The sequence below is a fragment of the Peromyscus californicus genome, unplaced genomic scaffold (genome assembly GCF_007827085.1).
Source record: "Peromyscus californicus insignis strain IS unplaced genomic scaffold, ASM782708v3 Scaffold_8__1_contigs__length_139910024, whole genome shotgun sequence".
NCBI lineage: Eukaryota > Metazoa > Chordata > Mammalia > Rodentia > Cricetidae > Peromyscus > Peromyscus californicus.
In genome coordinates, this window is record NW_026294606.1 from 106,876,093 (window position 1) to 106,900,105 (window position 24,013).

At 43.6% G+C, this 24,013-nt stretch overlaps 1 protein-coding gene and 2 pseudogenes across 1 annotated transcript; 2 read left to right on the forward strand and 1 right to left on the reverse strand.

Annotated features, from left to right (window-relative positions):
- The first annotated feature begins 295 nt into the window (after positions 1–295).
- On the forward strand, positions 296–1,281 carry LOC128103694 (pre-mRNA-splicing factor 38A-like). The gene has a single exon (XM_052728272.1). It carries the CDS (start codon positions 296–298, stop codon positions 1,232–1,234), a length of 939 nt encoding a protein of 312 aa, XP_052584232.1. The 3' UTR covers positions 1,235–1,281.
- Positions 1,282–10,392: 9,111 nt separating this feature from the next.
- LOC128103442 (liver carboxylesterase-like) overlaps positions 10,393–24,013 on the forward strand; it is a 74,562-nt pseudogene continuing 60,941 nt past the window's right edge.
- Positions 15,667–23,561, reverse strand: LOC128103443 (liver carboxylesterase-like; annotated as a pseudogene).

The window sequence follows — 24,013 nt, forward strand, 5'->3', positions numbered from 1 at the left end:
CAGAGGAGAAAACTGTTTGCACCACCAGCCGTGACCCCGCCCACAGCTTGGTTCCGATTGGCTTTCTCAACTGCCTCGCCACGCCCACCGAGGGCTCCTGACATGCTTCTGCCACCTCTGAGACCAGTCTTGGGTAGTCCCGGGAAAGGGTTCAGAGCCACAATTTCGGTTTCCAAGCTGGTGACCTTCAGGTCTTAGAAGGGTTTCCTCCGACTCTGGATGTCTTTTTTTAAAACCTGGATGTGACGATTTGTATTGAAGAAGCCGACGGAAATAGAATCGAAAGCGTTTTAAGATGGCGAACCGAACAGTCAAGGATGCCCACAGCATCCATGGCACCAACCCTCAGTATCTGGTGGAGAAGATCATTCGCACGCGGATCTATGAATCAAAGTACTGGAAAGAAGAGTGCTTTGGACTTACGGCTGAACTTGGAGTCGACAAAGCCATGGAGTTAAAGTTTGTGGGTGGTGTCTACGGTGGAAACATAAAGCCAACTCCTTTTCTGTGTTTAACCTTGAAGATGCTTCAGATTCAACCTGAGAAGGATATCATTGTTGAGTTCATAAAAAATGAAGATTTCAAGTATGTCCGGATGTTGGGGGCACTTTACATGAGGCTGACAGGAACTGCAATGGATTGCTACAAGTACTTGGAGCCTTTGTACAATGACTATCGAAAAATCAAGAGCCAGAACCGGAATGGGGAGTTTGAACTGATGCACGTAGATGAGTTCATTGATGAACTTCTGCACAGTGAGAGAGTGTGTGATATCATTTTGCCCCGGCTACAGAAACGCTATGTGCTGGAGGAAGCTGAACAACTGGAGCCCCGAGTTAGTGCTCTAGAAGAGGACATGGATGATGTGGACTCCAGTGAAGAGGAGGAAGAAGAAGATGAGAAGCTGGAAAGAGTACCATCACCTGGCCATCGACGAAGAAGCTACAGAGACCTGGACAAGCTACGACGTTCTCCTGCACTGCGCTACAGGAGGAGTCGGACTCGGTCTCCCAGGAGGCGAAGTAGATCCCCCAAAAGAAGAAGCCCTTCTCCACGCCGAGAAAGGTATAGGAGCAAGAGTCCACGACGCCATCGAAGCAGGTCCCGAGACAGACGACACAGATCCCGCTCTAAATCCCCAGGTCACCACCGCAGTCACAGACATAGGAGTCACTCCAAGTCTCCTGAAAGGTCTAAGAAAAGACACAAGAAGAGCCGGAGAGGAAATGAGTAATGGATTCATTTTGACTTCTGTCCAGATGTCCTCCTGTGGATAGGAGAAGAATATGTTTAGTGAAAGGATCAAGATCTCCTCCTCAGGCAGCTATGCATATTTTGAGTTTTTAAAAAATCAAGTCGTTTGGTTGGTTTTTGTTTTGTTTTTATTTTAATATTACAGAGGTGGTGCTAAGTTTTGTATCTCTTTGAATTATTATTATTTTTTTTTTTTTTTGGTTTTTCGAGACAGGGTTTCTCTGTGTAGCTTTGCACCTTTTTTGGAACTCACTTGGTAGCCCAGGCTGGCCTCAAACTCACAGAGATTCGCCTGGCTCTGCCTCCCGAGTGCTGGGATTAAAGGCGTGGGCCACCACCGCCCGGCTTTTCTCTTTGAATTATAATCAACATCTTTGAAGGATGTTTTTGACCAAATCAAGGTCAGGTTTTGACCTAACCAACTATGGTTATTCATACTTAAAAAGGGTCAAGAGGATCTGGGAGTTGGGGAGATTCATGAGAATGAAGAGATGTAGCCACGTGGTGATCCTTTTCTTATTTGTAATTAAACTGGACACAGTTGTCATTTTTATTTAGTTTCTGTTTTCACTATGAAAACCTGAGAGTTCTGTGGTTGATACTGCTGTGACCCAGCTAGTAAAGCATAGTAATTCCTAACTTCTCATTAACTACTATGGTGGTATTTTATTTGTACTGAAATGTGATTTTAATTGTATGTTAATAAATAAATTTGCCCGGGGGTCAGAGCTATTAGAGCCATAGCAAGTGCGTGGCAGTGGTGGTGCACACCTTTAATCCCAGCACTTGGTAGACAGAGCTAGGTAGATCTCTGTGTGTAAAAGGATACAGCCAACATTGGAGACACACGCCTTTAATCTCAGTACCATAGAGCACCTGGAGGGCTGTACATACAGGCAGTGATGACGCAGTCATGTGTTTGGGTTTTACAACCAATGAGAAGGCAGAACAGAAAGACTATATAAGACAAACACACAGGAAGTAGGTCCCTTTCGGAGAGCTCTTTTGACTGAAGAGGAATCGCTGAAGCAGGAAGGGTGAGGCTCTTAGCTCTGACCTCTTGGCTTTCTTCTCTGAATCGGCTCTGTGTTTCTTATTTAATGAGATGGTTGGTTACATCTACAGGATATGCTGTTGTTTCAGACACCATAGTGGTTGAAACACAAGCCCTTCCAGCCCACCTCACAAATCAGCAGGCTGAATTAATAGGTCTTACCCATGTCTGTCAACTAGGAAAGGAACAATCCCTAAAACTATATTCAGACTACCAGCCTACCTGTGGTCTCAGAAGAATGAGACCTCATAAACCTGTCAAGACTTGAGCCCCACCCTATTGGTTCATGCCCTACCTCTTCTCCTTATAATTCTTCTCAGTTACCCATATTTCTACCAAATTCTGTGTATGGAGGTTTGAGATTCAGGAGACACATGTCCAACAGTTCAACCAGACCACTCATGTGGTAGGGTCTTGAGACTGCTGGAGACATAATGCATATCCAGGAAAACACTCTGCCTTTTATGAAGAATGGAGAATCTTTCACATCCTAATTAAGGATGCATAGCACCTCAGGAGGGAAATAGGAGTCATTGATAAACTTTACTGTAGTATTTATCAAACCTGCCCACCAGATATGCTCAAAATTCAAGTTACACATTCATCTCTCTCAACCCCTAGGTATAGACACTGTAGAAGAAGTGGTCCAAAGCTCTTCTAAGGCTCTTATATTCTTAATATCACCCTTTTTGATGATGTTGATCTTACCTCCTTGTCACACCATCTGTTGTTTCAGATCCTAACTACTATATATCAGCTATTGAATGATGCTCAGCTTGACCACTTTGGAGAATGCTGGTTGTGTGTCCCTCCATGGTCAAACTCTCACCCACCACTTGTGGCCTAACCCATTGTCCTAGTAGACTCTCTTACCTTACCACTTGTTAATTGCCCCAAGCCAAATGTCACTACTACCCTTATCTCTTTCACATTCCCCTCTTTGGCATTACTGACTGCTTTAACTCTTCAGGAACATGCTTTGCAGGTACCGTGGATTCTATAGACTGCAATAATACCATTATCCTTGGTACTATCACCCAGGCCCTATGTCCAAACATTCACAATGCCTCTATTCTCTGTGGTACTCAAATTTTTCACTGCTTACCTGCTAGGTGGTCTGGGACTTTTGTCCTGGTGTTTCTGTCTTGCTGTGGATATCGCTCTATATAAATAAACACTGTTTGGCCAATAGCCAGACAGGAAGTATAAGCATGACTAACAGAGAGGAGAATTGGGGAAGGAGGAAGGAAAGGAGGGACTTCTGGAGCCACCGCCAGGACAAGAGAGTTGTAAAGTACCGGTAAGCCACGAGCCACATGGCAAAGTAAAGATTAGTAGAAATGAGCTAAATGTAAGAGGATTTGTTCCAGATTAAGATACATCAGGTTTGACCAGCCAAGACCCCCTGAAAGGTCTCTGATAACACCCTGACCCAGATGATCTAACATCCAAAATGGTTTCAAGGCAACTGGCTCAGACATTACAGCTGCACAGACTACCCCATAAGCCTAAAATTTTCTTCGTGTCCCCATAAGATACAGCGCCCCCCTCCAGCAGGAAGTAGTAAGAGATGCTATGCCCAAATTCCCAAATATACCAAGCTGGCTTTAGAGATGGTATTGACTCACTCCCCCTCTAAACCCAGACATATACCTAAAATAAAACGTTAAAAGATTCTTTTGTCCCATATCAAAAGAGTTCTCTGGTATGGGACAGAGAAAAACCAATATTTTTATTTAAAACAGGTTGATTATAAATGCAATCTCTTTCTAAAGAAGAAAATAGGATAGGATATAGATATACAGGATATAGATATGATATACAGGATATAGATATAAGATAAATGAACCTACTATTAAAGAACAACTTGTTTAAAGTGTTTTATATTTGGTATAGATTATAGTTTACATTTAAAATGTTTGACATTGGTATAGATTTTAGTTTATTGATACAAGTTGAAACTTAATTTTGTTATACTGTATATATATATATATATATATATACGTATATATATTTCTATTCTTGTTTAAGGTATTATGTTTCTATTCTTGTTTAAGGTATTATGTTTCTATTCTTGTTTAAGGTATTATGTTTATGTAACTCATTTAAAACTGTAATGGATAATTAAAAAATAGATTAATAATCAGTCATCTATGATAATCATATTTGTAGCCATGTTGGTTAAGTCTTCTAGGCATACATAGATATATTTCAGATAGATAGGTAATCTTCAAACACTTCAAAAACCTACATAATATGGCATATAAAATGTTTAAAAATTTAGACTTTCTGGACAGTGAGAAATGTCTGCTCCTGGCAGCACTGATTTACTTCAGAGAGGAGGATGGGCATCAAAGACACTCCATATGGAGTTCATCTTCACCTTGGCAAAAATAGCCATTTGGACAAGAAACTGTTCTTGCCTGGACTGCTTGATGAACTGGACATGCAGGACCCATAGAAAGGTGACCACTGATCTTTGCTTGACAAAATGGTCCTTCAGGTTCCTGCTTTGCAGAGAAAACTGCCAGACATTCTACAGGACACAGAAAAAAATGACTGAGAGACTCTCGGCCTGTGGGCTAAAAAAAGATGCCCCAACTTTACAAGAGAACTTTGGATGACTGTGCAGGCTATCAGCTGTCTCTGTCTACCCTACAAGACTCCCAAAAGTTGCCTACATCCTTCTCCCATTTTTCAGGTAGTATTACATCCTTCTGAGGTCTTTAATGTGGTTGAAGACTAGATATTTACAATCTTCCTTAGTTATGATAAAAGATAAGTTAGATATAAAACCTTAAACTCACAAATATAAAATAGTTAGGATATCTTCTTTAATATTGTAACTGTAATTCTTGCTCAATAATTGTTTTGTTATATGTAATTTTGCTATGTTAAAGTTAAAACCTTCCTCTTTAAAAAAGTAGAAGAGGTGAAGTGCTGTGGATATCGCTCTATTTAAATAAACACTGATTGGCCAATAGCCAGACAGGAAGTATAGGCGGGACTAACAGAGAGGAGAATTGAGGAAGGAGGAAGGAAAGGAGGGACCGCTGGAGCCACCGCCAGGACAAGAAAGATGTAAAGTACCAGTAAGCCACGAGCCACATGGCAAAGTAAAGATTAATAGAAATGGGCTAAATATAAGAGTAAGAGCTAGACAATGATAGGCCTGAGCTAATGGCCAAGCAGTTTAAATAATTAAGGGTCTGTGTGTTTATTTTATAAGTGGGTTCTGGGACTGGCGGGACTTGGAGGGAGCTGCAGAAAAATTCTCCATCTACACTGTTTCCAAAATTAGGGGTGGTACCTGGTGAAGAACCCTTGCCAATTCTCATTGACAAGTTCATAGCAGCATGGCATGACAAGTGAGCAATCAAGTAATACCCTTCCTAACAGCCCTGGGCATAAATGCAGGTGTAGCCACTGGAATAGAGGGCTGACTAGTTCCCAAGCTATTTACCATAGGCTTTCCTCACAATTCATCCAGGATTTCCAACAGGTAGCTCAGACTATCCTTACCCTTCAGGGACAAATAGACTCAGTGGCCACTGTAGTACTACAAAATCAGAGAGGATTAGATTACTAAGAGCAGAAAGAGGTGGTCTTTGTCTCTTTCTTGGAGAAGAATATTGTTTTTATGTCAACCAATCAGGTGTAGTGAAAGATAAGATCCAACGAGTTCAAATGGAACTTCAAAACCAGAAACAGCCTGATACTTCTAGCTAGTGGATCACTAAGAGTCAGATATGGAACTGGATGCTACCCTTCTTATCCCCTCTTTTCTTCCTTTTCTTATGCCTGCTAATTGCACCCTGTCTCATAAACCTCTTGCCTAGATTTCTTCACCAACAGACCCAAAATATTTCTAGCCAGACTTTTAACTAGTTACTATTACAGGATTACCAGCCCCTAGCTATGGAGCCAGAGATCTGCAGAACCTGTTACATCCCTAGATTGTCCCAAGAACCTTGATGCCCCAATTCAGCCAGAAGTAGTCTATCTAATGATAACTTGTTTACCCTTATGTGTGTAGGAGCTGGCCATGAAAGTAAGGCAGTCTGGAAATGGAGTGGATAGGGAGGGGATAGGTACTTCAGAGGTGCCAGGTTTGCAGTGTGTTTCAATGAAACAGCTGTGTTTGACTGGGAGTGTAATGTGTAGGCTTAACATCACGACTGTAAGGGATGAGGGACTCTGGATGTGGGCTCCTGCTTCTCCTTCTTCTCATTCAGGGGAGACTCCTCAGGGGACATAGGGAACCTTAGATTAAACTGGTAAGTTCTGCAGAGTCAGAGGCTGATATTACAGACAGGGAGTAACTCATAGACATGTCAGAAGAAATTGTCGGAGATGTGTGTCCTCAAATTCCCTTGCCAGGGCCTGTGAAATGACTCAGCAGGTAAAGGTGCCTGCCTCCAAGCTGGTGGCCAGAAATCAACCCCAGAGTCCTCATCATGGAAGGAGAGAACTAACTCCAAATGCCCCTACCAATGTCCACAGAGTAGCCTTCTACCAGGCAAAGCATCATTATACAGGAGGAGGTCACCCATACAGAGGAGTGCCCCCCCACCAATTAGTAGCGGACTTGCTGAAAAAGGAGCAGATGAATCTTTTTCCTGAGTGCTTTTGTAGCTGTGGCTGCTCCTGGATTTTGGATATTTATAATATAACACATTCATGCTGCCAGATATCTGTGAGTGTGTCAACCCCTAGGACAGAATAGTGGCCTCTCGACTTTCAAAAGGCAAAATGTTATTTGGAGCATACAGAAGTTCCTGGTGCCCCACATGCCTCAGCTGACCAGTGCCTCTGTGCTCCCTTTACCAAGCACCTATCCAGGGGCAAGGGTTAGTCAGAATGGCTTCATGCCCAGGGGGTGTGTGCAGCACTTAAACACTCTCTTAGTGTGAACCCATTGACCTCTTGGGCCTCTGCCATCTGATAGTGAAAACTTCGTTGACCTCTTTTGAGTCTTCTCAGTCAGGTCCACTGAACTCATCTCATCTGTGAAATGTAATGTGGGGCACCAGTCTCTGGGAGGTCACCAGGGTTCTCCATGCAGGAAGATGTGTCTGACTCACTCATGGCTACTGTGTGGAGTATTCTTTGTTTGGATTCTTGGGCTCAGAGTCAGTGACAACTCTAAGAGGGATGGAGTGTACCGTCCTGTTCTGTCTCATCTTGGCCTGTATCATTCATGGGAATATCAGAGTGGTCGAGACTTAGAGATGATGCCCAGGATTACTTAGAAGGGATGTATTAGGTGCATGTTTTTTGAAACACCTATAAACCTAGAACCTGAGAAGCTGAGATAGCAGGCCATTCTGCACTACATACAATACTCTGTTTCAAAAATAAAAATAAAAACAAAAACAAAAGGCAGAAAGAGAAGAAATATGTTCACCTAATGTATTTTTCACCAATGACTCCTGGTCTGGATTATTGCCCTTTAGCTTCCAGCCAGAGGGACATTTTGCCCGATTTCACAGGGTTTCATGGACAGAAGATAAAGCATAGTGGGTGTAGGCAGGCTCTAAGCAGGACCAATTCCACAGGTTTTTTATGTTGCAATCAACTATCAGGCATCACAAACAGGTGCCCTCAGTGAGACACGTGGACAAAGATGCTGTGTGGTAAGCAATGTGTGTAGGCAGCAAGTCACAGGGACAGGGTGAGCACCTGACTCAGAAAGATGTTGACAAGTCACTCTTGGGTGGCTGCTGCCCTGTCCTCATCCACAAAGGTGGCGCCAACGATGCTGATTCATGTGGGTCAGATGGGGAGGGCTGCAACAGAAGAGTCACTAGGCTGATTTGGGGCTTTTAACTTCTCTTGTTGTAACTCATCATGTCTGCCTAATTCTGCAGTGTGAGAACGTGGTGCTGTGGGAGGGGAGGTGCCGGGAGGTGGGAGCTGGTAGCGATGACACACAGCAGAAGGAGGGTCTCGCTGGACACCTCCCTGCACTCTCAGGCAGAGAGGATCAGGACTGCTTAAGACTGCACAGCATTCAGTCAGGACATTTTCTGAGGTAAAGAAGAGTTAACAAACCCATGGTGTCCAAACACTTATCTTCACCCAATGTCCACACTTAGAGCACGGAGGTTGTCTAGGTCAGTGGGAGACTTTGTGTCATCTCCTCGTTTCCTGATCCCACCACAGCAGCCGCCATTTTGTGTGCAGGTCACATCTGTGCTTCTCTCAGCAGCTCTCACGTCAGTGCTGGCACAGACAATGGTGTGTGAGTGTGTGAGTGAGTGTGTGAGTGTGTGAGTGTGTGTGTGTGTGTGAGTGTGTGTGTGTGTCTGTGTGAGTGTGTGTATGTCTGTGTGTGTGTGAGTGTGTGTCTGTGTGTGTGTCTCTGTGTGTGCCTCTGTGTGTGTGTGTGCACGCACGTGCCTCTGTGTGTGTTTGTGCATGTGTGTGTGTGTGAGTGTGCGAGTGTGTGTGTGTGTGTGTGTGTGTGTGTGTGTGTGTGTGTTGGAATCCTTTGAAGTTTCTCCCCACCCTCACCCCTCGCAGAGCCTGGAGATACTATGAGGTTCATGCTCAGGACATCTGTGAACATGTTTGTGAATATGACTGTGAGGTGTGTCCTGGAAGTGGAATGGGGGCATTAGAAGGTCCAGAAATGTCCAGGAGAAAAGCATCCTAACCCTGTCTCCCTGAGTACCTACCTGTCCATGTATGGAAGGCTATTTCTAACTTTCACAGAGCCCCATGAACTCTTCAGTTCCTTGTGAAACAATCATTCTCCTTCATCTCCCAGATTACTTATTTATATTCTGGCTTTATTGTTGTCCTTAAACTTTTTTAGGCCCTCTGTTAAAAACTTTCTCTTATTCTTTATTCCATTATACGAAGGTGAAAATGGTGCTCAGTCTATTCCTGTGTTCCACTAAAACATCTTCTCTCTGTCATTAAAGGGCTCTGTCCCCGCTCCTCCAGTTCCTGATGCTCACAAGACCCTTATATGACAAACCTGTCCCATTCAAGGATACTATCTTTTACAGGATTCATTCATTGCCTGGAAGGCCAACCATAGGACATCTCTCCAAAATGATGATTCTTTTAATGCCAATCTTCAACACCATGAAGTAGAGAGAGTTGAGGTTGAGCTTCAGCTGTGCTCAGGATCTGAGCAGAGAGAAAAGCCCTTCCTTTGAGTGAAGGAGGGCTGATGTCTGCGATTTCCACTAGGGCAATGACCACTTTGAGAGTTGAACAAGTCTTTCTCAGGGGTGGTATTTCAGATATCACGTATATTAAATATTTACATTATTATTCGTAACAGTATCAAAATTACAGTTATGAAATAGCAACAAAAATTATTTTATGTTTGGAGATTCCCCAAAACATGAGGAACTATATTAACGGGTCACAGCATTAGGAATGTTGAGAACCATTTCACTAGGACCTGAAGGTGTTATTGAACTGTTGCACACATGCACAGGCAGAAGATCCAGAATTTGTGTCTTCCAATGAAACTGCCATGACCTGACCGAAAGGGGACCTGCAGATCCTAAGATCACCATAAAGGCCAAGGGACTCTCAGGGTGGCCTCACTACTCTAGGTGTCCTGACATCACAGAGGAGTCTTGAGAATGAAGGTCACACTTAGAGCTCCTGCCCTTGCACTTCTATCCATCTGTGGCTTCTTTAGTGTGTACCTATTCACAGAAGCCCTGTGGCTTCTCCTCTTATGTCTTTCTGCCCCCTGGACTTCACTCTAACACCCACATTGGATTGGTGAGTAAAAGGGCCTGGGATCATGGTGACTCCATGTTCAAGTACAGAGATCCTGGCATTCCAGAAGAACTTCAGATGCCATGCTTTGTTTATCCAAGGGGTCAGGGAAGGAGCAGAAACAGCAGTGGTGGCTTTGCATGCTGACTATTGGCTCCCTGTGGCTTCTGTCTTATCAGTTCTCCAGCAATAAGAACTTTGCCCTACCCAACCAAATTTCCACACCTATACCCAAAAGGTACAAATTCCTGCCTCAGCAAGGCCTACCTGTTCTGTTTCTTGTTGTTACGAGACAGTCGTCTTGTAGCAGCACAGACTTAGTTCTGGAATTCGGCATGCCACTTGATAGATGTCCTGACTGGCTGTATGCTGTGTCCTGTGGGCTCCTGCTTCTCCTCCTCCATGTGCATGGTGAGACTGTCTAAGTGAAAAGAGGGGACTGGGGTCAGAGCTGTCCTAGTTCTACAGTCAGAGGCTGAGCTTGTGGGAGGGAGGAACTTGTAGAGATGACAGATGAAAGTGTGGAATTGTGCACCCCCTAATGCCCTCAGTAAAGACCACAGGGTGGTCTCTGTGGCACAGGGATGGTCAGGATGAATAGGGTTAGCATGTACTGAGGAGCTGGCAGGGACTGAAGAACGGGAGGGCCATGTCCCTTTCCTGTATGTGGTTGTGGCTAAAGCTCCTAATGAACATGGACAATGATAATAAATCCTCCATAAGACCAAGTGGTTCTGAGCCTGTCACCTTGTTGACTAGAGAAGTATCCTATTAATTTTCAAGAGGGCCACTGAACAAGATTTCTGGCCCTAGTTAATCGAGAAAGCCTCATCTCCACATCCCACAGCTGAACTGAGAGGACCCAGGTTACCTTTGCTGTGTACCAGGCAACAATTAGGTAGGAATTCCTAAGTGTGGTGACAGCTGATGGCATCTCTTCACTTACAGGTCATGACACATCCAGCACCATCAGGAACACGCACACAGGGCAGGTGAGAGGAAGCCTTGTCCATGTGAAAGACACTGAAGTTGGTGTCTATACCTTCCTGGGAATTCCCTTTGCCAAGCCTCCTGTAGGACCACTGTGCTTTGCTCCCCCTGAGGCCCCTGAGCCATGGAGTGGTGTGAGAGATGGCATCTCCGAGCCGGCCATGTAAGTTCTGGGGCCCAGAAGACTTCTGGCCTGAAGCTCTAGGCCACACTGCAGTGCCTCCTCCATCTCAGCTCTATAGTAGCTTTCCCTCTGTGCTGAGGGCAGTCTCCCGGGCATGTTTTTGATGAATGATCTAAGGACTAGAGAAGAACCACTGTGCCAGGCACCTTGGTCAGAGCTTGACACCTGTAGGGATTTAGCTGCAGGTACTGGAGTGAGGAGAGAGACTAAGGCCATTCTTCACAGCCACTGTGACCATCCATTGTCCATGTGTCATTGACTAAGGAACAAGTACACATGCTTTCATCTGGAGACTATGTGGAAGAAGGAGGTACATGAGATGGAGAATGTCTCCCTACCCTATGGTATTGTCCATTCATCCCTGTACTTTCTATGTAGCACAGAACTCCAATACCCAAGTGTCTCAGTTTGTTTCCTGTTGCTGTGATAAAATTCCCTGACAAAAGCCACATGGTAAAGAAAGATTTACTATGGATCACAATTTCAGGTTATAATCAACCAAGGTGGGAAACCACAGGGCAGAATTTTAAGGGAGCTGATCACATCACATCCCTAGTCAGAAAAAGAGCCTAAAGAATACATGTATGCTTGTGAAAGCTTCATTTACTCTCTCCATTCTTACACAATTCAGAAATTATTCCTGGGGAATGGTGCCTCCTACAATAGGCAGGTATTCCTATCTCAATGAATATAATCAAGATAATTTGCCACGGGTATGCTCTCAGGCCAACAGGATCTAGACTAGTGGTTCTCAACCTGTGGGTTGCTATCCCCACAGGGCTCAAATATCAGATATCCTGCATATCATATATTTATATTACTGTTCATAACAGTAGCAAAATTAGAGTTACAAAGTAGCAACAAAATGGTTTTATGGTTGGGTGTTACCACAACATGAGGAGCTGTGTTAAAGTGTCAAAGCATTTATAAAGTTGAGAACCACTGATCTAGACAATCCCTCATGAACATTCATTTCCCAGTAGTTTCTACATTGTGTCAGTCAACAGTCAAAACTAACCTCCAAACCAGGATTAAATAGTACAGAAGGGATGAGAAGGCAATCATTTTCATAGAGGCTGCCATCAGTCTCCATATACTAGCCCTCAGGACATTACTATCTAACCAGATGACTTCCTGAAAGTCCTGCCCCATTCCCATTTCCACTGAGCTGGTAGCCTCTGCCTTGATTGGAATGATCTTTATAGAGGGGTCAGATATTACAGGGCATCATGGAAAGTAGTAGCTGAAGGTGGCTGAGAGAAAATTCAGACAGATTTCAGTTTGATCATCACATATCCTGGACTATCTTCCATTTTCACCAGGTGTCTGCAGACTGATATGATGAGTTTTCAAGCTACAAAGGAGAGGAAGATGATTGTGCCTCCCATCTCTATGTCTGAGGACTGCCTGTATCTCAACATCTACATACCAGCTCATGCCCATGAAGGTTCTAACTTACCTGTGAGTGTCAGGCTGTGGACTGCCTGTATCTCAATATCTACACACCAGCTCATGCCCATAAAGGTTCTAACTTACCTGTGAGTGCCAGGGTGTGGTCAGCTGGGGAGGAAGATGTTTCTTTTTCTGGAAGATTGGAAGGGAAAAAGTAATTCTGAGCGCCACTGTATTTTAGACCATGATTAGTAGTTTTACATTATTGAGTTCAAGAAGGTTATCCCAGCCATGGTGAGGTGCTTAAACTTGGGTGTGTGACTCAGAGCACTGGTGCTCTGAGAGGTAAGAGGCTCAATTTATTTGATTAAACCAGGAATTCTTCTACCAACTTGAACCTGGCAGACCCACTCTGGAGGGTGCTCAAGGGCTTCATATTGATACCACCAGAGCCTAGCAACCGTACCACAGCAGGCTTTGAATATTTCAACATAGCTGAAGTACATGAAAATTAGTCTGCATGAATATGATAGATCCTTCAAGTGGAAATGAATAGATTCCCTTAAAGAAATGTACGGAAACACAAATAAACAGTGGAAAGAAATGAATAAAAGTTTTCAAGACATGAAAGTGGAAAAGAGAATCAATAAAGAAAAACAAACTGAGAGAGATGTGGAAATGAAAAATTAGGAATTGAACATAATCCACAGTCAAGCTTCACCAACAGAATACAAGAGATGGAAGAGAGAATCTCACACATTGAAGACACAATAGAAGAAATGGATACATGATTAAAGGAAAGATTAAACCCAAAATTATCCTGGCACAAAACTTGTAGGAAATCTGGGACACTATGGAAAGACAAAATCTAAGTGTAATAGAATCAGAGGATGAAGAAGATACCCAGGACAAAGGCACAGAAAATGTATTCACCAAAATAATAGAAAGAAATTTCCATAACCTAAAGAAGATAATGCTTATCAAGTTCCAAGAGGCATACAAACCAAAAAAAAAAGATGCATCAGAAAAGATGGTCCCTCAGCACATAGTAATAAAAAACAAAGAGAGCATATTAAAAGCCAAAAAGGCAAAAGGCCAAAAATATATCAAGGTAGACCTATTAGAAATACACTTGATTATCACTGGAGACTCTCAAAACCAGAAGGGCCTGGGGAGATGTGCTGTAGAGTCTGAGACCACAGATGTCAACCATATTAATATACCTAGAAAAACTTTCTATCACCAGAGATGGAGAAAATGAGACATGCCATGATAAAACCAAATTTAAACAATATCTATATATAGAGCCAGCCATAAAGACAGTGCTAGAAGGAAGTTTCCAACCTAAAGAGAATGAGTACATTCAAGAAAATACAGGGATTAAGTAATCCAGGCAACTAATACACCAGGAAAGTCAAAAGAAGAGAAACACACACACACACACACACACACACACACACACACACACACACACACTCACATACAGCATTATCACCAACAGCACTACCACTGCCACGAACACCAAAACCGACACCAACAGCAACATCAACAAAATAACAGAAATCAAAAATTATTGGTCATTGCTGTCTCTCAACATTAGTAGTTTTGTTTCCCCCCCAAAAGACACAGGTGAACAGAATGAATGGGAAAACAGGATCCATTTTCTGCTGCATCCAAAAAATACACCCTAATATCAAGGCTAGATATCACCTCCAGGTAAAATGTTGGATAAAAGATTCTCCAAGCAAATAGATCTAAGAAGCAAGATGATGTGACCATTTTAATAACTGACAAAACAGAGTTCGAATCAAAATGAATCAGAAGAAATAGGAAAGGAAACTGCACAGTCATCAAAGGAAAAATTCACCAGGAGAACATTTCAATTCTTAGCATCTATGCCACAAACACCAGGACACACAAGGTCAAAAAAGAAACACTAATATAGCTGAAATCGCATATTGACCCTCACACACTGATAGTGGGAGACTTCAAAACCCATTCTGGAAAATAGACAGACCATACAGACAAAACTAAACAGAGAAATGTGGAAGCTAAATGATGTTATAAAACAAATTGACCTAACCGATATTTATAGAACATTTCTCCTAAACACAAAGAATATACCTTCTTCTCAACACCACATGACTTACTCCATAATTGACCACATTCTTGGACACAAAGCAAGTCTCAACAAATAGAAAAAAAATCAAAATAGCGCCCTAAATCGTATCTGACCACCATGGATTTAAGCAGAATATTAATAACAACAGAAACATAAGGAATCCAAATAATTCTCTACTGAATGGAAAAAGGCTCAAGACAGAATTCAGAAAGAAATTCTGAACTTATTATAATTTGTTACTGTTTGTAACTTACTGAGGTTATGATTTTTGTTTTGTTTCTGAGATGTGGATCTTGTTATATTGCCCTGGGCTTATTTAGTCCTCTTGCCTCAGGCTCCAAACAACTGAGGCCACAGATCAAACAACTAATATCCCAGTTTGTAGTTTATTGTCTATTGGGAACAGCAGTGTTACTTATGAAGGCAATGGAGCTTAGGGAAATCAGGTTTTCTTTTGGCAACTGACAAATATGGAAAAACATGAACTTGAAGAGAGAGGACATTCGATTTCCTGTAGTCCACAGTGTCTGAAACTTCTGCTTCATTTGAAGAATATCTGAGGCTTGGGAAAAAGGAGAGAGGATGGGGAGAGGATGATGGGAGGGAGGAAGCAAGGAAGGAGTAAAGGAAGAAAGAATGGAAGAAAGAAGCCTAATCACAGTGAAGTGTTAAAGAAGATGGAGGAACTTTCAGGCTCACACATCCATATGGTTACAAGAGTATTTATTGAGTCTAATAAAATGTGTCCAGAAGGATAAGGAGAAAGACACAGAGGATTTGTCATACGTGACTGAAAGTGCAAATGCTGAGGTTAGAAATGCTTATGTTAGTGTTGAAACAACTACAGATAAATCAATGGACTTTGTAACCTCAGGATGACCCCATCTTCATTCCAGACACCTTCATTCCTGTCACAGGACACTAAAGCTCTGCATGCTTGACCTGAGCATCCCTTATCTCCTGGATCTTCTAGGGCAGAGTCTTGGTCCAGAACTGCAGCTTTCTGGCCTTCAGGGCTCGGCCCACAGCAGGCTGAATGTCCAGCTGCAGGTACTGCTCATCATGGGCCAGCTCGGGCCAGTATGGAAGACCCACACTGTTTGGGTTTTTGTGGATAGGCCACCAATAGGGAAGGATAAGGTCACTCTCATCTAAGACTTTGTCCCTTGATTTGGGTCAGAGCAGTGGATGAGAGCAGTGGATGAGTAGGCTAAGGGTCAGAAGGTAAAGAAAAACTGGTCTACTGATAGAGAATACAAGTGTCACCCATTAGTGTCTGATCCATGTGAAGTAAGGTAAGTTATGTAGCTCCCTCTCAGAGGGAAAATATTAAGAACAGTATCACAATACGATGACTCACCCACTAGTTTTCTGTGGGATGAGCAAAACTAAAGCTAGAAGGTGTCTGCCTATGTATGTCCCAAGCTGGAGAAGACTATGGTAGAATTGAGGACCTACACATGCTAAAGAGGCATACCCACATGGGAGCCCTGGATGGAGACCCAGACAAAGGGAGTGTGAGGGAGGGGCATATTCTCACCCATGTCTTGCAAAGTTGGCAAAGAATTTCATCATCCTCCTGTTCAGCAGCTTCTCATCCTCAGTGAGGTCAACTGTAGACAGAAGGAGACAAGGGTCTAAGTCCTAGATGACTCATGCAGGTGCCAACTCATGCTCTACTATAGCAACTATAGCCTGGACCTCAATACTAGGCCTGGTTTAAACAATTCTCTTACCACTTAGAATCTAGGATCCATCCAAGCCTCTACTTGAATTCTCTCAGGATCACTCCTACCACAGTGTGCTCTCATTGCTTCTTGCACAAGGTAGACTAGGAAGGTCCTATTCTAACCCTGATACAGTTTTTGTTTGTTTGTTTTGGCTTTGCATTTTTTTTCAGCTCAGAAAAGTTGAACACTTGATCCTGTTCTCTCCCAGAGCCTCAGTTTACTCTGCTGGACTGAGAACTCAGAAATCCCTCAGGAACTCATCTAGGCCTCCATTGAACTGAAGGAAAACTAGGCAGACTCACCTTTCATGCCCCAAAGGTGGGAGCCAAAGACAAAGACATCATGATCACCATGGTCAGCCCTAACGTGGGATGGCCTGACATGCTTGATTAAGCTTGGCTGGTGCTGAAACTCATAGAAGTAGACACGAGCATGGGAGCCTGGGGGTGAGGACACATGTTGACATAATGATTTCTCACATGGAGCTTTTTTGCCCAACCTTTGGTGATAAGAAACCTTCCTGTAAAGTTATCTGGAATCACAATTGAATGGTGAGCTCCAGGCTGGAGAACTGACTATGGGAAACCTTTTGTTAAAAAGAAACTCTGGCATTCCCAGATGAGTAGTTGTGATAAGACACCAAGTATAATTATCATGTTTCCTCCTCTGGACCTGGATAAGATGTCATTCATTTACTCTAGACATAAGGATTTACTGAGGTAAGTGTATTCAGGTGCCTGGAATCAGAGACCTGTTAAAGACATGTATCATGTCTGGACTCTACAAAAACCATCAGGGACACACAGCTCTGAGCTCCCCTCCCCTAGGTCTTGTTACAGATGTACTCACGCTGAAAATGTGCTACTTGGAGTGCAGGGATCACAAACATAAAGTCCTCCATCAACTCCCTGAACTGTGCTTGGAGGGTCTGGGGGTCCTGAACGTCCCCCATGTACTCTTCCAATAGCAGGTCACTACATTCAGGAGGTAGCATCTACACCAGGAGGAATCAGGAAGAGTGATGTAGGGCATGTCCCTGGATAGGTAGACAGCAGCCTCTGAGTAACCAATGTGGCCAGGGATGAGACCGGGTATAGAGGGAAAGGTATGAGCTTTGGGTGAGCCCACACAGAAACACCCACATACACTAACATTTATTCTGATCATGCCATCTGACAACAATATATGGGAACCCTCTCTGTTAGGACAGGATTCAACATTGCTCACCATCTGTGCTGCTGTGCTCTTCAGAATGCCTGGCAGGGTCTCTCTAGTTATGTTCTTTATGACAGGATCAAGTCCCTTCAACTACGAGGTAGAGGAGAGTCTTAAGTATAGGATGGGTTGGATCTAGATCAGAGTACCTTTAAGGTCCCACCACCCACCATTTGAGTTTAGGTTCCCAGGGTATTACAACTAGGTCTTACCATGGGGATTCACCAGCCACACTCATCACTATCAATACCAATGATGCTGGGGACAGGGTGAAAATCCACAGAGGACAGGAGCTCCCGAGGGTGCCTTGGTAGGAACATCCCATCCACCACACCAGGGATCATAGTGAAGGCCTATAGAGCATTAAGGGTCAGTGCTGAAGATCAAACACATAAATATTCTGATGCCCACTGAATATCCAACATATTTCCCTACTTTCTATCTCATCTCTGGGTGCTATGCTCACTGCAGAAGAAACAGGACATCAAAATTAGTCTATCTTGTTCTTTTTGCACATAATACTAACTGACATCTAACCATAGAACAAAGTTAACTGGTTTGAGTAGTAAGTACTGGCAATCCCATTCCTGGTGACCAGGTCCTCCAAGTCACACAGTTCTCCCAACCTGGTTGATAGCTAGAATCTCTGCTTCAGTCTTGTCTCATAGGCAGTGTACCAGGGCCTCTGAGTCCTTGGCCTCACATCCAGACAGGTTGGCAACCATCTGTAAGAAGCACAGATAATAGTTATCTCATCCCTCTCAGAATGGAGCAGAATTTCCTTGATTCCAAGTAGATGTCATTGCCCCAAACACCACATCCTACTGTTTGTTGGGTATGAAAGACTTAAATGGAATTGTTCACATTTTCAGGTGCAATGGAGGTGACAGCTGGAAAAGGGACCGTTCTACCTGCGTGTTTGTTTTGTTGTTGGTTTGTTTATTTTTGTGTGTGGTGTTCATGTGTGACAACAGATATGGTGTGTCATGTTGTCCCTATGAAGGACAGAGAACACCTCAGGTGGCATTTGTCACCTTACCCCTTGTTTGTATTATTCTACACTGGCTTCCTGAACTATGACCTTCCAGGGATTCTACTGTCTCTACTTCCCATCTGTCCATAGGAGCACTGGGTTTACTGACGCATATTATCACCTCTAGACTTATGTGGGCTCTGGGGATTTGAACTTGGGACCTCATACTTGCACAGAAAGTATTAATACCAGCTGGCTATTTCCCTCAATCCATATGTCCCAGTTAGATGTTTGTTTTTTTTTTTTTTTTTATCAAGTTGACACAAGCCAGGGACAACTGGAAAAATGAACTTCAACTGTGAAAATGCCTCTATCAGTTTGGTCCATAGGTGAATCCGGGCTTTTTTCTAAAAGTGACTGATGCAGCAGGGCCCATAGCACTATGCGCAGTGCCACTCATGGGCAGGTGTGCTGGGCTGTATGAGAAATCAATCTGAGGAATTCATGGGTAACAAGGCAGTAAGCAGTGTTTTTCCCTGGCATCTGCTTGAGTTCTGGACTCCAGGTACCTTCCTGAGGGTCTACTCGATTTCCCCTCAAGTTGGACTATAAACTGTAAGCTGAAATTAACCTTTTCCTTACCACATACCTATTGACCATGGTCTTTATCACAGCAATAAAAAGCAAAACTGGAGACCATGCACATGTATTTTTGACAAATATGGTAGCCACTGTGCATAGCTTTTCTGTTATATATCACACTCAGCATAGATAAACCAGAGAGGGATGGATTCTAAATTTTATGCCTTTTAGAAATTAATGGAATGAAGATATTTCCCATGATCCTTGTTCCCGAATTAACAGAATACCAAAGTACTACAGGCAAGGACTAAAGCATCAAAGTAATGGATAGTAGTGTAGAGTGCACTCACTGTGTAGACCACTTCAGATGTGTCAGAGATAAGGTCAGGCAGCAGGGCCACTCCACTCTGCATAATGGCTCCATGGAAGAGTCCTTTGGACATTGGGGACACAACAAGTGAAGACACACTTGTGCCACCTGCTGATGCACCAAAAATAGTGACCCGGCCAGGCTTGCCTCCAAAGTGGGCGATGTTCTGCTGGACCCAGTGTAGGGCAGCCCCTTGGTCCAGGAAGCCCCAGTTGCACTGGTCTCCAGTGCTGAGAAGTGGCAGGAACAGGAATCACAGGTCTGTCCTTATTCTACTCAATCCCATTGTGCAACCCAGTTCCAGAATTACCTGAAGAAGCCAAGGATACCCAAACAATACTGGATAGCAATGATTACTATTTCTTCGGTAGCTGCCAGTTTGGATCCATCAGTCATGGAAGCCATTCCCACAAGTGCACCACCATGGATCCATACCATCACCTGGAGAAATCAACAGAGATCTCAGGAGCCCCTCACGCAGTCCAACTGCTCATTAGATTATAAACATTTTTATGTCTGTGCAGGTCGATTTACACACAGATATCCTCAGGATTTCAGGATATGCTCTACAGATGATTACTCTAGGCCTATAAGCACATTTCCATTTCCTCTTCTCCAAACACAAAATCTCAGCATGAATTAGTGGATCTAGATCACAAGTAATGTGATCATTACTCTTAGACCCATCAAAGTAGAGAAAAGAGGAGTATCTTGAAGAGTGTCTTTCTTGATTGCTAGAGTCATCAGATCCCATTGGCAGCTAGAAATTTTGGTGATGTCAATATACAGTGCTTGAGCACTTTCTAGAGTGGGTCTGCCAGGTTCAAGTCAGTAGAAGAATTCCTGATTTAATCAAAGACCTAGAGCCTGTTACCTTTAGATGCCCAGTGCTCTGTGTCACACACCCAGGTTTAAGCAGTTCACCATGGCTGGGGTGACCTTCTTGAACCCAATAAGGTAAGACTATTAATCAGGGTCTAAATTACAGTGTTCAGAATTACTTTGTCCCTTCCAATCTTCCTGAGAAAGAAACTTCCTCTTCCCAAGCTAACCACAGTTCAAGACACTCACAGGTAAGTTAGATCCTTCATGGGCATGAGCTGGTATGTAGATGTTGAGATACAGGCAGTCCTCGGACATAGAAGTGGGAGCCAAGTTCAGATTCATCATCTTCACAACCTCATTATTCATCATATCAGTCTGCAGACACCTGGTGAAAGTGGAAGACAGTTAGATCAGGATATGTGATAATCAAACCTAAGTCTTAGCTTGGACATTCTCTCAGCCACCTTCAGCTACTGCTTTCCACGGTGCCCTGATAACATGTGATTCCTCTCTAAAGTCCCCTCCCACCAAGGTAGAGTCCTCAGGCTCTGTGGAAATGCAAATAGAGCAGGACTTTCAGGGAGGCCTCTGGTCAGATAGTAATATCCTGAGCGCAGTAGATGGAGACTGCTGACAGTCTCTATGAAAATGATTTCTTTCATGTACTATCATTCATCACTTCTATACTATTTAAATCCTGGTGTGGCAATTAGTTTTGACTGTTGACTTGACACAATGTAGAATCTACTGGGAAAATAACCTTAATGAGGGATTGTCTAGATCAGTGAATTACAACTTTACAAATTCTAGGCCCTTTAACACAGTTCCTCATTTTGTGGTGCCCTCCAATGAACTATTCTGTTGCTACTTCATAACTTTAATTTTGCTACTGTTATGAATATAATGTAAATATATGATATACAGGATATGTGATATTCAACATCTGTGGGATAGCACCTCCAGGTTGAGTACCACTGACCTAGATCCTGTTGGTCTCTAAGCATGTCTGTGGCCAATTATCTTGATTATGTTCATTGAGATAGGAACACTTTTCTGTTGTAGGAGGTTCCATTCCCTAGGAAGTGGCTTCAAAATTGTGTAAGAATGGAGAGTAAGTGAAGCATTAGCAGGAATGCTTATGTCTGTAGTGATATGTAAGTAAAGCCTTTATGTCCAGCTTCAAGTGAAATGTCTTTGTGTCTGAATTTGAGAGAGCTGTTTCAGCAAAGCCTTTGCTATGTTTGAGTTAATCAGTAGAGGCTCAGAAATTGTTTTGGGACTGTTTAAGCTTTGAAGAAATGTTGTTTCTCTGGAGAGTCTGTGCTTTGCTGATACTTGAGAACTTGGAGCTACACTGACCTTGGTCCTAAGACAGTCCTTGTAGACAGACCTGGCATTCTTACATTTGATTACATCTTGCTATAATCAAAAGGGACTTAGATATGTGTGGGTTGTCAGTTCTTGTGAGCAGCAAGAGAAAGATGACTTTGGTAGTTGGAACCTTTCCCAGCTGCAATTATCATTTTGTATTGTTGAATAACATAACTGGAGGGAGGTAACTGAATGTCGGTCTTTTAAAAAAGTGTTGTATCCCTCTGCTCCTTCAGAAAATGAAGGCTTGGCGTCTTAGTGAGCTTCTCTCCCTACTGCAGCACCTATGACCCAACATCAAACAATATGTTTTCTTTAGGGCTTCTTCCTTATTTGGGATGTGATGTGACCAGCTCTCTTGAATTTCTGCTTCTGGTTTTTTACCTATAGTTGATTATAACCTAGAAGTGTGATCCATAGTAAAATCTTTCTTCACCATGTTGCTTTTGTCAGTGTATTCCATCACAGCAACAGAAAACAAACTAAGACACTTGGGTACTGGGGATCTATGGCCACGTAGGAACTACAGGGATGAATGGACAATACCATAGGGTAGGGAGACATTCTCCATCTCACTCCAGACTCTAAAGGTTTCTCCTTCTTCCACATAGTCTCCAGATGAAAGCATGTGTACTTGTTTCATACTCAATGACACCTGGAAAATGGATGCTCACAGTGAATTTGAGAATGGCCTTAATCTCTCTCCTCACTGCAGTACCTGCAGCTAAATCCCTACAAGTGCCAAGTTCTGACCCAGGCGCCTGGCACAGTTGTTCTTCTCTAATCCTTAGCACATTCATCGGAAACTTGCCTGGGAGACTGCCCTCAGCACAGATAAAAAACTGCTATACAGCTGAGATGGAGGAGGCATTGTGGCCTAGAGCTCAGGCCAGAAGTCCCCTGGGCCCCAGAAGTTACATGGCTGGATGGGAGGTCCCATCTCTCACACCTATCCATGGCTCAGGGGCCTCAGGGGGAGCAAAGCACAGTGGTCCTACAGGTGGCTTGGCAAAGGGAATTCCCAGGAAGGTATAGACACCAAGTTCATTGTCTTTCACATGGACCAGGCTTCCTCTCACCTGCCCTGTGTGTGTTCCTGATGGGGCTGGATGAGTCCTGGCCTGTAAGTGGAGAGATGCCGTTAGCTGTGATTCTTGGGAATTCCTACATCATTGTCACTGTGGTACATGGGGAATATAAGCCAAGTCCTCCCAGTTCAGCTGTGGGATGTGGAGATGAGGTCTATGGATTACCTAGAACTTGAAACCTTGACATTAGGCCCTCTTAAAATTTAACAGGGCACTTCCCTAGTCAACAACATGACAGTCTCAGGACCACTTGGAATTACAAAAGAAATATTGTCATTATCCACGGTCAGAAAGAGCTCTAGCCACAGCCACACACAGAGTTGGGATATGTCCCCGTTACTCTTCTGTCCATGCTGGCTTCTCAGTACATGGTATTCTTACACAGCTCTGACCATGCATGTACCACAGGGTCTATCATGTGGGCTTTTGTGGAGGCATTAGGGGCATGCACAAATCCACACTATCATTTGTCATCTCCACCTCCTCCTTCCTCCCTGGTGCTTCCCTGCCACAAGCTCAGCCTGCAAATCTGCAGGACTGGGACAATTCTGACCCTGGTGCTCTCTTCGCACTTACACAGACTCACCATGCACGTGGAGGAGAAGAAACAGAAGCCCACAGGTCATAGCATACAGCCAGGCTAGAAGTCTATCAAGTGGCATGTTGAATCCTAGGCCCAAGTCTGTGCTGCTACACGATGACACTCTAATAACAACAGGAAACAGAACAGTTAGGCCTTGCCCAGGCAGGAATTTGTACCTTTCAGGTGTAGGTGTGGAAATTTATTTGAGTTGGGTAAAGTTCTTATTGCAGGAGAATTGATAAGGCAGAAGCCACAGGGAGCCAATAGCAGGCAGAGAAAAACCACCTATGCAGTCTCTGCTCCTTCCCTGGCCTCTGGGGTAGACACTGCATGACAGCTGAAGTCCTTCTGGAATGCCAGGATGCCTGTCCTTCAACATGGAGTCACCATAGTGCAAAGGCAAGAGCTCTAAGTGTGACCGTCATCCTCAAGACTCCTCTGTGCTGTCGGGACTTAAAGAGTAGTAAGTCCACCCTGAGGGTCCCTTGTCCTTATGGTGATCTTAGGATCTGCAGGTCCCCTCCCTGTTAG